This window comes from Python bivittatus, unplaced genomic scaffold (genome assembly GCF_059951505.1).
Source record: "Python bivittatus isolate LINGU-HERP-01145 unplaced genomic scaffold, Pbiv_v1 ctg000650_np1212, whole genome shotgun sequence".
Taxonomy (NCBI): domain Eukaryota; kingdom Metazoa; phylum Chordata; class Lepidosauria; order Squamata; family Pythonidae; genus Python; species Python bivittatus.
Window position 1 is genome coordinate 2,319,937 of NW_028277093.1, and position 15,591 is coordinate 2,335,527.

Here is a 15,591-nt window from a genome sequence, read left to right on the forward strand (position 1 = left end):
GTTGTTTTTGTTTCCGACAATACCTGTTTTGACAACTGATGTACCAATTAAACAATGGCAGAAAGACATATCTAAATTTGTGTGGCGGGGAAAAATCGATGAGTCAAATACAGTGGTACCTCGGTTTACGAACTTAATTCATTCCGCGACTCTGGTCGCGACCCGAATTGGTCGCAACCCGAAGCAAATTTTCCCATAAGGTTCAATGTAATTACCGTTAATCCGTTCTGGCGTGGAGGACAGGGAGGCGGCTATTGCTTGGAGGGAGAGTCCCCCTCCCTACGACCATGTGTCAGGGGCGGAAAATGGCCGCGGACCACGTGTCAGGGGCGGAAAATGGCCACGGACCACGTGTCACGGGCGGGAAAATGGCCACGGACCATGTGTCATGGGCGGGAAAACCAAAATGGCCGCGGACCACGTGTCAGGGGTGGAAAATGGCTGCGTATCCTGTTTGTACCCCGAGGCGGAGTTCGCAAACCAAAGCAAAATTTTGCGGCCGGAGCTGGTCGTAACCCGAAAAGTTCATTAACAGAAGCGTTCGTAACCCGAGGTTCCACTGTATAAGTTGTTACAAGATGCTAAAGAGGAGGTTTGGGTTTATCTGACTTGAAATTATACTTTGCAGCTTTTGTTTAGTTTGGATGGGAGATGCTGAGAAATAGAACATTATTGGAGTTAGAAGAACATGATTTGAGTTTTGGGTGGCATGGTTATTTATTGTATTATAAAGCTAAAGTTAATATAGATTTTAGAAATCATTTTGTCAGATGTGCCATATTAAGAATACGGAATAGATATAAATCCAGGTTGTGTCCGAAAATACCTTTGTGGCTTTCACCACAAAAAGCATATTATACAAATGATTACTAAACATAAATGGTTAACTTATGATGACATGTTAGAATTTTCCCAGGGAGAATTCAAGTTAAAATCAAGAGAAGATTTGACGTTAGAAGCATACGTGTCAATGATTTTCCTGTGTCCTAAATCCTTATTAGGAAGATTTAAATTAGATAAAAGGACATTTGGTTCTGAAGATTCTAAGACTGAATTTGAAAAAGAATTATATACAAATTGTGATGGAAAAATAATAAAATAAAGCTGGAAACTCTCCCCCCTCCCTCTTGCCTCTCCTGCAGCAAACTCTTTCCTCCCCCTCCCTCTTGCCTCTCTTTCTGCCCTCCCTTGCCTCTCCTGCAGTCTCTTTTCTCCACTTCCTTCTGCCATTCTTTGCTCATGCAAAACAGGATCAGCTCCAAGCTGTTGCATGACCCAAGAGTGACCATGTTCTGCTGCCAAAAATAGCCGTAACACTATCATGCTGAAACAATGGGAGGGCCATCACCTGTCTGCTTAAGGGTTTGCTGTGGTTCTTATCTCACAATAGAAAAACCATTTACAGTGGTACCTCGGGTTACGAACGCCTCTGCTAACAAACTTTTCGGGTTACGACCAGCTCCGGCCGCAAAAATTTACCTCGGTTTGCGAACTCCGCCTTGGGGTACAAACAGGATACGCAGCCATTTTCCGCCCCTGACACGTGGTCCGCGGCCATTTTTCCCCCTGACACGTGGTCCGCGGCCATTTTCCACCTGACACATGGTCCGTGGCCATTTATCCACCCCTGACACGTGATCCGTGGCCATTTTCCACCCGACACATGGTCGTAGGGAGGGGGACTCTCCCTCCAAGCAATAGCCGCCTCCCTGTCCTCCATGCCAGAATGGATTAACGGTAATTACATTGAACCTTATGGGAAAATTTGCTTCAGGGTGTGACCAATTCGGGTTGCAACCAGAGTCACGGAACGGATTAAGTTCGTAACCCAAGGTACCACTGTATTCCCCATTTAACACCTATCCAAACCTATCCTCCAATCAGATCCCTCAGATTTCCCGCCTCTCAACCTCAAAAGTGTATAAATTCTATCCTTTTCTATTGTTCAGGGTCCCTCTTTCTTGAAAGCAGGCACCCAGTGATCACTGCAATAAACCTGGTTCTTCTCTTCAGTGTTGTGCTCCTATCTTTGACAAAAATTCCACAATAAAATGAAGAGCGTGTTATTGCTAAAATGTATAAGCTTTTATTGAAATTTGAAACAAATGAACAAGTGAAAGAACGTATGATAAAACGGGCTAAACGTTTTTGTTATAACATACCAATGGAGCAATGGGAGACTATGTGGATGAAAGGCTCCCAAAAATATAAGATATTATAATCTTAAAGAGAATTTTTATAAAATGATATATCCTTGGTATTTGTCACCAGAAAAATTGTCTAAAATGTATGAAGGTACTTCGAATTCATGCTGGAAATATGAACAAGAAGAGGGGACTTTTTATCATGCTTGGTGGACATGTAAAAAAGCTAAAAAAAATTGGATCCAAATACATATATTAATTCAGAAGATTTTAAAGAACTGAAGCCATAGATGTTTCTTTTGGGACTGATTGACAAAAAGTTTGAAAAAAACTCACGGAACTTTGTTTTTATATACGATAATAACAGCGAGATTTTTATATGTACAATGGTGGAAAGATCTGACATTACCCACAATGAAAGAGTGGATGGTGAAGATGATGGAGCTTCCTGAGATGGCTAAATTGACAGCCTTGATTAGAGAAAAAACACCGATTAAGTTTAATGCCAATTGGAAACCCCTTTTGGACTTTTTACATGAAACAGAAAAAAAATGACGATATATGGGTTTGATGATTAGAAAAAATGTTAGATGATAGAAAAATGAAAGTTATGTTGTAACCATAGAGTAAGAGGTCAATTTAAATTTACACCTGTAACTGTTGTAAAAGAAAATTGGAAGTGAGAGATGCAAAAAGCGAACGATGCCAACGTAGGATCTTCCAGAAAGACCAGATTCAGGGCACTGTATGGACAAATGCTCAACATCGCTCAAGTAATCCGTTGTAGTTATTCTTCTCCATTCTCTTCGCCATCGTTGTTCCCTCTTATCTTCCATTTGCTAACATTTCATTTCTCCATGGTAATAAACAGCTTTGACACACAATTCATTTATGCAGTTCTATTCTGTCTGTTTTTATGGGGTTTTCTTGAATGAATTTTTCTATGTTCATAAAGTGATTGATGCTGAGTAAATCCCTTTCTGCACACCATATATTTATATCATTTCTCACCAGTGTGGATCCTCTTGTGGCAGCTGAAATCACGGCTGGTTCTGAAGCTCTTTCCACACTCCAAGCATTTATATGGTTTCTCTTTTGTATGGATCCTTTTATGGGAAGTGAGGGAACTTGACTCAGTGAAGCATTTTCCACAGTCCATACATTTATACGGTTTCTCTCCAGTATGGATTCTGTTATGTACAGTATAACTATGTTTTTCACTGAAACTCTTTCCACATTCCTTGCATTCAAATGGCTTCTCCTCAGTGTGCATCCTTTTATGGGAAGTAAGAGAACTTGAAGCTGTGAAGTTCTTTCCACACTCCTGGCACTTATATGGTTTTTCTGCAGTGTGGATCCTTTTATGGGAAGTAAGAAAATTTGAAGCTCTGAAGCTCTTTCCACACTCCTGCCATTTATATGGTTCCTCCCCAGTGTGGATCCTTTTATGGGAAGTAAGAGAACTCGAAGCTGTGAAGTTCTTTCCACACTCCTGGCATTTATATGGTTTCTCCCCAGTATGGATTCTGTTATGTACAGTATAACTATGTTTTTCACTGAAACTCTTTCCACATTCCTTGCATTCAAATGGCTTCTCGCCAGTGTGGATCCTTTTATGGGAAGGAAGGTGACTGTTCTTATGGAAGCTCTTTCCACACTCCAGGCATTTATATGGTTCCTCCCCAGTGTGGATCCTTTTACGGGAAGTAAGAGAACTCGAAGCTGTGAAGTTCTTTCCACACTCCTGGCATTTATATGGTTTCTCCCCAGTGTGGATTCTGTTATGTACAGTATAACTATGTTTTTCACTGAAACTCTTTCCACATTCCTTGCATTCAAATGGCTTCTCACCAGTGTGGATCCTTTTATGGGAAGGAAGGTGACTGTTCTTATGGAAGCTCTTTCCACACTCCAGGCATTTATAGGGTTCCTCCCCAGTGTGGATCCTTTTACGGGAAGTAAGAGAACTCGAAGCTGTGAAGTTCTTTCCACACTCCTGGCATTTATATGGTTTCTCCCCAGTGTGGATTCTGTTGTGTACAGTATACTGATATTTTTGACTGAGGCTCTTTTGACATTTGAGGCATTCCTATGGTTTCTCACCTGTGTGAATCCTATTATGGGAAGTAAGGCTTGTTGCAAAATGGAAGCTTTTTCCACATTCCTTGCATTCATATGGTTTTTCCCCTGTGTGGATCCTTTTATGGGAAGTAAGATAACTTGAACCGCTGAAGCACTTGCCACACTCCTGGCATTCATATGGTTTTTCCCCTGTGTGGATCCTTTTATGGGAAGTAAGATAACTTGAACTGCTGAAGCACTTGCCACACTCCTGGCATTTATATTGTTTCTCCCCTGTGTGGATCCTTTTATGGGAAGTAAGATAACTTGAATCTTTGAAGCACTTTCCACACTCCTGACATTCATATGATTTCTCACTTGTGTGAATCCTATTATGGGAAGTAAGGTTTGTTGCAAAATGGAAGCTTTTTCCACACTCCTGGCATTCATATGGTTTCTCACCTGTGTGGATCCTTTTATGGGAAGTAAGATAACTTGAACCGCTGAAGCACTTGCCACACTCCTTGCATTCATATCGTTTCTCCCCAGTGTGGATCCTTTTATGAATAGTGAGAGAACCTGAGTTATTGAAGCACTTTCCACACTCCATGCATTTATATGGTTTCTCACCTGTGTGGATCCTTTTATGGGAAGTAAGATAACTTGAATCTTTGAAGCACTTTCCACACTCCTGACATTCATATGGTTTTTCCCCTGTGTGGATCCTTTTATGGGAAGTAAGATAACTTGAATCTCTGAAGCACTTTCCACACCCCTGGCATTTATATGGTTTTTCCCCAGTATGGATCCTTTTATGGGAAGTGAGGGAACCTGACTTAGTGAAGCACTTTCCACACTCCTGGCATTCATATGGTTTCTCACCTGTGTGAATCCTTTTATGGGTAGTAAGGCTTTTTGCAAAATGGAAGCTTTTTCCACATTCCTTGCATTCATATGGTTTTTCCCCTGTGTGGATCCTTTTATGGGAAGTAAGATAACTTGAATCTCTGAAGCACTTTCCACACTCCAGGCACTTATATGGTTTTTCTCGTTTTCGGATTCTCTGACGTAAAGTTGGAGGAACGGTCCTTCTGGAGTGTTTCCCGCTTTCATTTTGTTTCTCTACAGCATGGCTTCTACAACAGTCACATAATCCTGATTCATCTCTGAGTATTTCTCCGCACCCTGGACACACTCCTTTTTCTTGGTGATCGTCTTTGGCCAAGAAGACACTGATATCTGCATACTGAAAAGTAGAGCATTTCCCCAGCCCCACTTTTAACTGGATTTCCTCAGGCCTTTGCTTTCCAAACATCCTTTCCACAACTTCCTTTCCGCCTTTTGGCAAAGGTGCTGCTGCCTCTTGGCCAGAACCCTCCATCTCCCATCCGTCACCTGCTTGGACAGAAAAAAAAAAGGAAAGTTGACACAAGCTGAGGTGCAAAAGGGATCACGCTCCAACTCTGTATGCCTTATTTGAACGTCACCAACCCCCAACCCCCCACTCTTCTTCCCTTTAGCATTTTTTGTGATTCTTCTGCCTGCTTCTGCCAGGGCGTGTTCAAAACATGGTGCTATGCTTGGTATCGGATTGATGTAAGATCTGACTTTGGGGTCCCTTAGCCTCCTCTCCATGAGGAAGCTCTCCCTTGAAAAAACTGGTTCTCAGTCTGGGTGTGTTCATTCATCCTCAGTTTTCCCTGCATTTACAGGCAGCACTAAAAAAAGGGAGGCCTTGGAGAAAATGGAAGGGAGAGCCACCTGGCTGGAAGGTCCCATCTCTTGAGAACCCGGCCCATTGGATAGCCCAGTTCTCTAGCAGTCACATCCTTGCAATAATCCCTGTGTGTCTATGAGGACTTCCAAATGCCATCATTATAGACAGAAAAACATAAAGAGGAGTTAAGGAAGAATCAGGGGAAACATCCAAGGAGGTATTGGAGAAAATCTAACATTGTTGGGGGGGGGGTGTAAATTACAGCAGAGATCTGTCAGAACTAAATCAGTTTTGAAACTTGTCCTTTTCCTCCTGCCCAAATTAACTTCCATTCGCTCTTCATTTTTCTCTTGCCAAAATCACATGGTTGCAGAGAAAAAACACTTAGCGTTCTTCTATTAACCCTAAACAGCAGGTTTCCAAAGGAAAAACAGCACCATTTCACCCCTAATCCCAAGGCTTAGGATAGAAATGGAGAGGAAGAAAAGTCATTAGCCCAAGAGCTGAATAAATGACAAACCTTCATAAGACAGTTAGGGAAGCATCTGGGCCCAAAAAGTTGAGATCAGTGTGATGGAATTAAGCATCTCCTCAAGCCAAGGAATCAGTTTGTCACTGATATATTGAAACAGAAATGGAAACATTCGCCCGATGAGAAATGGCACAGGATGCATCTAAGCAGAGAGCCATTGACCTATTTCCTTCCTCGGAGCAGGAGAAGGCCAGATCTTTTCCTTCTCCCTCCCAGGAGATGGCATCTGGTTGGAGATTTTTAATAAGAAATAGCTGATGGCATCTAACTACAAAATGTCTTCCCAAACTCTCTGATTGGAGAATAGCAAACTCTTACCCAGAGAGGCCACGTTCCTATAATTTTCCAGCATGACTTCCCGATGCACTGCTTTTTGGCGAGGCTCCAGCTGAGACCACTCCTCCTTGGAGAAATACACAGCCACCTCCTCGAAGGACACAAGACCCTCCTGAACAAGGAAAGAAAGAACAGAACAGGCCAGGAGGATTTGCAAGTTCTGTCCTATTCTTCACAAAATCCCAAAGCAAAGGTGTGCACTAAGTTAAATGGCAACGCTTGGTGGGATTCCAAGGTTTAGGAGAGAAAATGGAAAGAGCCAAAAGCTTTTGACTGAAGAAATATTTCTGGCAGGCTTGATCAACTTGATTCCTTCTGCAGGCCTTTCAGTGCCATTCAATGAAAGTAACACCACTTTCCTTCTGGATCGATTGATCTATCTCTATCTCTATCTCTATCTCTATCTCTATCTCTATCTCTCTATCCTATCTATCATCTATCATCTGTATCTCTCTCTCCCTGTCTGTCTGTCTGTCTGTCTGTCTAACAGTCTAAGTCATTGGCTGAATGGGAAATAAGAAATGGGAGAAAATTTTCTGGGAAGGACATTTCTCAGCCTTTGCAAAGCTGGATAATTTGGCCTCCAAATCCAAGCACACATCAGAGGATTAGAAATTACTTTGCAAGCCAAAAGTGCTTTAATTATATGGTCTATTAGAACAATTTTTACTGAGACACTTTTCTATCTGGCCACCTTCACTGGATTTAAATAGACTGCCTTATCTTTTAACTGGATAGGTTTATTTTCCTTATCACTGGTTGTAAACAAGACTTTAAAAATGGTAATGTGCCGTATGAGTACTTACTTACCTTTGAACAACCTTGCACGTCAAGGAATTACAAAATGAATGGGTCTCTGTTTAGCAGTTGCTACTGCTGTAATAACATTGTTCCTATCTCTTGAAAGACTTTTTAAAAAATTAGTTATTGTAAACTAATAGTAGGAAGGGTAACTAGCAGAAGGAGAGCTAAGTACTGGTCTTTAAAAAAAAAGATTTCCTAATAAGAATCTCAGGATAGAAATTACAAACCATTGGAAATCAACAACAGACTTCAGAGGAGGCTAAGCTGACTGAGAGCAACTTGAATGTTCCATTCCCCATTCCATGTTGCTCAGGAACAAGAAAATAATCAAGCCCAAACAAGAGGGAAAAATGGAAGGCGAGAGTGCTATGTACACCAACTTGACTTCCTGATCGAAAGGGAGAATACAAATCTAATGAATAAATGTCCTCCTCTTACTTGAGTTGGAGGTTCAACCATTGTTTCAGCTCCATCATAAAGAGCAGACAACTTCATTCTACGCTTCCCTGTGAGGGAGACAGAATTTTAAGATGCATAATTAATAAAACAGGAGGAAGTATTCTACAGAAGAGAAGACATACAGAAGATGAGACAGCTGGGATCTCTCTGGGGAATGGGAAGACCTTCCATTACCTCCTGAGGTGTCCTGACTTGGATCTTCCTGAGAGATCCTCCTGAAAAACACCTCCTGAGGGGGACTGGATGGATTCCTCCTTCCTTCAGGATCTTCGATGTCCACAGCGAAGGACTTGAAATAGTAGGCAGGAAAAAAGAAGAAGAATTAACAGACATCACACAACATGAAGTGGAGTCACTTTTTGTGAGATGGGCGGTATGTAAATTTGAAATACAAATAAATAAATAAATAAATAAATAAATTCTTGTTTTCAACACAACTTCAAAACCTCCAATGTAAATTCAGTGAGGCTGGAAAGCAAGAGAGAAACGGCTGTCCCAAATCTATCTTCTAGAATGGATAATGGAACAATGTCCTACAAGAATTAGTGAAACATCTCCACATATGATGAATGCCAGAGAACTCTGGTTGGGAGGGTTCAAGAATTCAAACACATTGTTTATTCCGTTCAGACCCCTTCTGGGCTCCCAAGATGAAGGTCTCCCACCTGCAACTCGACCTGCTCCTTCTGCTCCTCCACCTGGCTCAGGAGGAAGCCTTCCACCAGGGCCACCGCCTGGGAGCTGGTCTCTGCTCCACACTCCCGCACCCAGCTCTCCATCTGCAAGGGCAGAAGGGCCAGGAACTGCTCCAGAACAACCAGGTCCAGCATCTGCGCTTTTGTGTGCTTTTCTGCTCTGAACCATCGACTACACAAGTAGTGGAGTCGGCTGCAAAGTCCTCGGGGAGCCTCAGCCTCCTGGTCTTCAATGCGCCTGGGGTTCCAGTGCTGAACTTCAGAATGGATGGTTTCCTCCTCCAGGATCTTCTGCCCAGTTCTTGCGCAGATCTCCCCACAGCTCCCAGGCTGAACAGAGGGAGGGCCTTCTCCAGTTCCCTCACTTGCTAAAGGTTGTCTCTCCATTCTTCTCTGTCCTGTACCACAACTCCAAATCGGTCTGAAGAGTCTTGTGGCTCTCCAAACGTCTTTTCATTCATAGGAGTGTTCCTGTAGCTTCAGGAGTGACCTCAGCAGGCCATTCAGCCCTCTTTGCCTAAGAGATAATTTTATCTTTATGCGAGGATGTGCAAATGGCTTCCAGTTTGGGTGTCTGAGATGGAAAAGAAAAGAATTTCCAAGAATTAGAAAGTGGTGGATTTAACCATTGAACAACACTCATCCCCATGGAAGGAAGTATTTTTCTCAGCTGGTATAGGATTGCAGTGGCATTGAGCAGATAGGTCCTCTGTGTGTGTGTGTGTGTGTGTGTGTGTGTAGCACAAAATATGGGATTGACTTCCATCAAGGATTTGGAATAACCAATGAATGCATTTCGGAACATTTTCTATTTCTTTCTTCTCACAAGGAAGGGCTTGCTTTTTAAACACCCAGATCTACATTTATCAACAAGCAGGGTTCACACAACATGCCAAACCCCAAACAGTTCATGAAAGTTCAGTTCACATAAAATGAAATATCAATGAAATGACCCTGGCTTGGGACGTTCCATTTCCCTTTCTTCAGGGTTTACTTTTGAAGAGCCAAGTCACACTATTACATGCAGGCAGGTTCATACAACATGCACTAAGCCCAAACAGGCCAACCAACCCCAGGGGCCGAGTTCACATAAAACACAGGGCTTGAAAGAACGTAGCTTAACATGATGTCCTGGTTCACTCATCCTCCTAAGTCATGTTGAACTGCAGAGAATCCAACCCTATTTTAGCCTCATCCAGCACACGGCACAATCTCTGGCACCTCCTTCCTTCAAGCTTTTCTTCTTTCCTGCTTGAGATTTGCAGTGCAAACTCTCCCTCTCCCCCCACTCAGAGGCTTTTCCCAGGAAATGGGGCATGAAGGGCTCCCCTAGATCCCCTCCTCCTTCCTCAGAATCCTGGATTTGTTCCTGGGGGCAACACGGCTGGTCTGGAGCTCTGCTTTCCCCCCATCCGTTACGTACATGGAAAAGGGTGGCAGGGGAACATGGGATCTGGGCTCTCCCACTCCCAGGACTCAGAAGATTGAACCTGGACAAGGACTTGGCCTGTGTCTCTTCCTTCTCCAGTGCGAGAACACGCTGCCTCCCTTTGCACGGGAAGAGGCCCACACTCACCCAGGAAGACTTTCCTGCAGCCCTTTTACCTCTTGCGAAGCTCAGTGGGTTAAGGAGAGAGAGTGCAGCGTCCTAGAGTGGCAAGATGTAGTGATGTCACTCCCTTCCCACCTTCCTCTGGAAAGCCACCTCTGGCATTGGCCCCCCAGTGGCCCAACGCTGAAGTGCACAGTGTTCCCTTCTCTTTGCAGAAGGAGCCCCCTGGTGGATTCTGTGTGCAGTGCAGGTGCTCATGCAAAGAGGAGAGAGAGGGAGAAATTTTCCATGGGGGTCAGGAGGAAGGAGGCTGTGGTGTCGTCGTTGTCATCGTCCCGCCCCCGCCCCATAAGGAAGCCTTCTCAATCCAGCTACTTTCGACAACTTTAGAACGTCTCCAACCTTCCATTTTTAAGAAAGGTTCTGGAGAAAGTCGTGTCCCTGAGTAGAGGGAGCAGATGGAGCAAAGGAGCAGGCAGGAAATGGAATTTAGCATTTTTCTTACTTAATAGAGTAAAAATAATCCTGTCTTGATTTCGTATCCCATAAAAGAAGTCAGTGGGAAACTCTGACAGGCTTTCAAGATTCTGTTCTTATACCCCACAACAACATCAGAGCTCCCATAGGCTTGTAGTGTCCAATTCCTGACCTGGCTTGCCTGAAAGGGCTGACGCTCTGCAACTGCAGAGAGCCTTAGAGGAAGCAGACGATTTGGCTCCGTGGCCATCACTTTCCAGCCGTGATACAGGATGGGAATTGCATTGGTTGCACTTATGGATGACTTATGGAGAGACTAGGATTGGGGGAGTGCAGCCCTCCTTGATCTCTCAGTGGCTTTCAGTAACCCTAACCATGGCCTTCCTCTGCAACATCTCCGAACTCAAGATGAATACCCCTCTCCTATTTTTCCCACAACAATCACCCTGTGAAGTAGGTTGGCTGAGAGAGAATGATGGGCCCAAAGTCACCCAGCCAGCTTCCGTTCCTAAGGGAGACTAGAACTCATGGTCTCCTGCTTTCTATTCCAGCACCTTAACCACTTATGATCATGATTATTATAAGCCCTTCCCAAAGGACAATACAGAAAAACAAATTATGGACGCAATTCCATCCAATCAAATCAGCCAGCCAAATATTTGCCAACCCTTAATCCTAAATTTAACTCTGGATTTGGGGGATGACTTTCCCTTGATACTCTGCTTATCTGCTGAAATTTAACCCTTTCTCTAAGGCCCCTACAAGACCAACCGACCTCCCTTCCTTCCTTCCTTCTTCCCTCCCTCCCCTGCTCATCTCCAGTTTTATTCTTCCCTTCCCTTTCTCGCAGCAACTCCTCTCTCTCTCTCTGTTGTTTCTCCTTAAAGATAGTTAAAATTTATTTGATTTTTGATCAAATGAATTTGTTCCTGATTTATTTTTTTCTCTATATAGGGCTTTTCTGAAAGATCTATTCATGCTTCCCTCTTAAGATCGCCACCCCTCGCGTTCGTCATCTTTGGGCATCAACCCTATTTTCCCACCCTCCCCCTTCTAACGTCTCCAAGCACAGCGTGCAGGATCCACTGCACGGGGCGTTCTCTTCTAGTTCAGCCAAAACGCAAGGAAGAGCAACTTCCTTGGAGAGGTAACTCACCAGGACAATGAGGAGAAGGCGAGGAAGTTCCAAGCTCACCCTGAGGGTCACCTTTCTAAGGAGAAGCACTTTCTTCCTTTATCTCTTAGCCTGGAGAGAAAGAACCTGCTGAAGTCCTTCTGGGAAGGAAACCCACATGTGACGCTGCATCTGTGCTACTAGCAAACAAGTCGCGCTTGTGGTGGCTGCCAGCAAGCTGAAACTCGAGTCTTCCTATGCGCCTTTTTTCAAAATTAGAATCTTGGGTCAGGGCAATCCTGGAGCTTCAGCTCCTCTGACCTACCTATGCCCCGCTGGCCCCAGGCCAGAGAAACCTTTTCTTTCTTCAGATCTCCCATTAGAGTTCCTTTCCCTGAAAGGGTTATAGTCACTGCTGTAATGGAGAAAAAGGAAAAGGAGCACCCCAAGACGGAGACTGCACCCAGCAATCCTCTTTGCCTAATCCCATCAGACCCGCATTAACCATTCTCATCCGCAGACAAAGCCCCCATAATCTCATCCAGCCAAAAGAAGAGAAGCTCTAAAAAGCAGCCCCAAGAAGGAAACCACAACAACATAGCCAAGTGTAAAACCACAACATTCCATCCTCAATCAAGGACAGCCTCTGATTATCTCAAAGTTCCACCTCCTTAGCAAGGACTTCCCCACTTCACAGCTGCTTCTGAAAGCGGCATTAATTATGTATTGATTTCAATTTGTGTGGCCACTCATCTCAACAAATGGCTCTGGGTGGTGAAATATCTTAAAATAAATTAAAACAATTCCTATCACAAATACAGAAATTAAAATCCACAGCAGCCAACAATGACTGCCCCCCCCCCCAGCATCTTACAGATTTTTATAGGGCCAAAATTAGAGGAGGTTTTTTAGGGTATTTTTAATATGTTTTTTAATTAGTTATAGTTTTTAGCCATCTTGGAGAGAATTGTATTTCTTCTTTTTTATTGTGAGCCGCCCAGAGTCACCCGTGGGGGAGATGGGCGGCATACAAGCCGAATAAATAAATAAATAAATAAATAAATAAATATCAGTCAACCGTTACTAGCACAACCAGGACATGGGTCCCTTCACACATATATTTTACGTAGCACTGAGAATGGCCCATGTACATCAACAAGGACTGTCCTAGCTTCCCCAAAATCCTGGTTTACCATTGTTCTGGGTCCTTCCATTTGAGGTTGGTTCTTTTTCCTCAGCGTTGTAGTCCTTCCTTCTGACCTTTTCTACAACATTATGAGCTTCTTCTCCCGGAGACAGATAGTGGGCAAGTCCCTTCTCTTTCATTCAGCATCTGGGGAAGGTTAGAGCCATGACACTTAACTTTGCAACACAAAAGCAATTCAGCACGTACACTAGTGCAACTGTGACATTCCTCCTGATTGCTTAGATACAGAACTCCAAGAATGGCAACTTACTGGGGCATATGCACACTTTCACATGACATCCCAGAAGATCAGGGAAGTAGGAAGCACCTCATGAAAATGTTTGCAATCTCCTTTTGGATGTTTTTCACCTCCCAAGCTCTAATCTTCCAGCCCCAAGGAGGCCACAGGAGGACAGCAGAGAATCTCTTCTTTGATGTCCTCACTGCAGAGATGCCTCGAGCATTATTTTTTGCTTCTCTTGCTCCCAACTTCCATGAAATTTCTCCCACTTGCAGGCTGGCCATCTCTTTTCCATTTCATTGTCTTTCTCAAGTTCAAAGGTCAACAATACACCTCCTAATGAGCCCATTTAAGGAAGAATTTTGAGCTATCAAAGAAAGGAAGCAAAGAAGAGGAGAAAACAATGTGTGTTGATTAAGGAGAATATCTTGTATCAGGTTAGAGTGTATCCCCTCACTATTGAGCACCTGGAGCAGATAATCATACTCTACAGGTATAGAGAGCCAATTTTACCATCTTGTAATGGGTTAGGAAGATTTAACAGCAAGAATCAAGGAAATAATGCAACCATTTCTAAAAATTCAAGGGAATTTTCCCAAAATTCAACATGTGCATATGCGAGCCAAGAAGCGATAGTTAGAACCAGTCACGGAACAACCGATTGGTTCAAAATAGGGAAAGGAGTACGACAAGGCTGTATACTGTCACCCTGCTTATTTAACCTGTATGCAGCGTACATCATGAGAAATGCCAGGCTGGAAGAATCACAAGCCGGAATTAAGATTGCAGGGAGAATCATCAATAACCTCAGATATGCAGACGATACCACCCTAATGGCAGAAAGTGAAGAAGAACTAAAGAGCCTCTTGATGAGGGTGAAGGAGGAGAGTGCGAAAGCTGGCTTGAAACTCAACATTAAAAAAACTAAGATCATGGCATCTGGACCCATCAATTCCTGGCAAATAAAAGGGGTAGAAATGGAAGCAGTAACAGACTTCATTTATTTGGGCTCCAAGATCACTGCAGACGGAGACTGCAACCATGAAATTAAAAGACGCTTGCTCCTTGGGAGGAAAGCTATGGCAAACTTAGATAGCATATTAAAAAGCAGAGACCTCGCCTTGCCGACAAAGATCCACATAGTCAAAGCTATGGTTTTTCCGGTAGTAATGTATGGCTGTGAGAGCTGGACCATAAAGAAGGCTGAGCGCCGAAGAATTGATGCCTTTGAACTGTGGTGCTGGAGAAGACTCTTAAGAGTCCCCTGGACTGCTAGGAGGTCAAACCAGTCAATCTTAACGGAAATCAACCCTGATTGCTCATTGGAAGGACTGATAATGAAGCTCAAGCTCAGATAATAGATTGGTCACCTAATGCGAAGAGAGGAGTCTTTGGAAAAGACCCTGATGCTGGGAAAGATTGAAGGCAAAAGGAGAAGAGGACGGCAGAGGATGAGATGGTTAGATAGCATCACTGAAGCAATGAGCATGAAACTGAGCAAACTCAGGGAGGCAGTGAAGGACAGGAAGGCCTGGCGCAATATGGTTCATGGGGTCACAAAGAGTCGGACACAACTTAATGACTGAACAACAACAACAATAGAATAAACTCAAGATATGTACAAAGAAGAAAAATACCACGAGATATTTATTTATTATTTTTTATGCTGCCCATCTCAACAAAATGTAGACGGAAGAGGGGATTTTTTAAAAAGGAGGATGGAAATGAGGGTCTACCCCTTCCACTCTGGTCCATCTAGGAAGAGGGTCTCGCTTCCTTTAACCCCCTGGACCTCCTGGAGGTTTGCAGCATGCTAGTCTCCAGCTGCTCAAATTCTTCTGAACGGATTCCTTGGGGCAAATGCTTGGAAGGGGAAGAAGTCAGGACCCTCCAGCAGGACCATCAGCGGTGGGTGAAGAGACCCAAGGAAGACAGGGCAAAGGAAGAGCCCTGCCTGGTTCAGCTCAGCTTAGCCCGGTTTTTTCCTTGCAATTCCCAGGAGGTCCCCATCTCCAGATGCCCGGGAGGCCTGCAAACCCCTCCCTCACTCGGGTCCCTGGAAGGAAGCATTCAATTCCTGAACCAGCCTGGGACTGCTTCCCCCATGGCCACTTTCCCAATCTGGGGAGGGGCCCTGGCTTGCTGGTGGAGAGCCTGTCCTGCACAGGATCCTTTCTCTGCATTTTCCTATTCAAGGCGGTTTAGGAAGAGTTCTGGTTTTCTGCAGAGGAAAGGCCAATCCTGCGCCATCCCAGCTATCTCCACTTCAAAGC

General features: G+C 43.9%; 1 protein-coding gene across 1 annotated transcript; it reads right to left on the reverse strand.

Annotated features, from left to right (window-relative positions):
* Window positions 1-1,760: 1,760 nt before the first annotated feature.
* Window positions 1,761-10,318, reverse strand: LOC103049554 (uncharacterized). Its single transcript, XM_088151240.1, is given in 6 exon segments — window positions 1,761-5,603; window positions 6,773-6,902; window positions 8,033-8,100; window positions 8,228-8,342; window positions 8,719-9,322; window positions 10,172-10,318. Coding segments are annotated over 5 exon segments (3,189 nt in total). The 5' UTR covers window positions 9,136-9,322; window positions 10,172-10,318; the 3' UTR covers window positions 1,761-3,144.
* Between the last annotated feature and the right edge of the window lie 5,273 nt (window positions 10,319-15,591).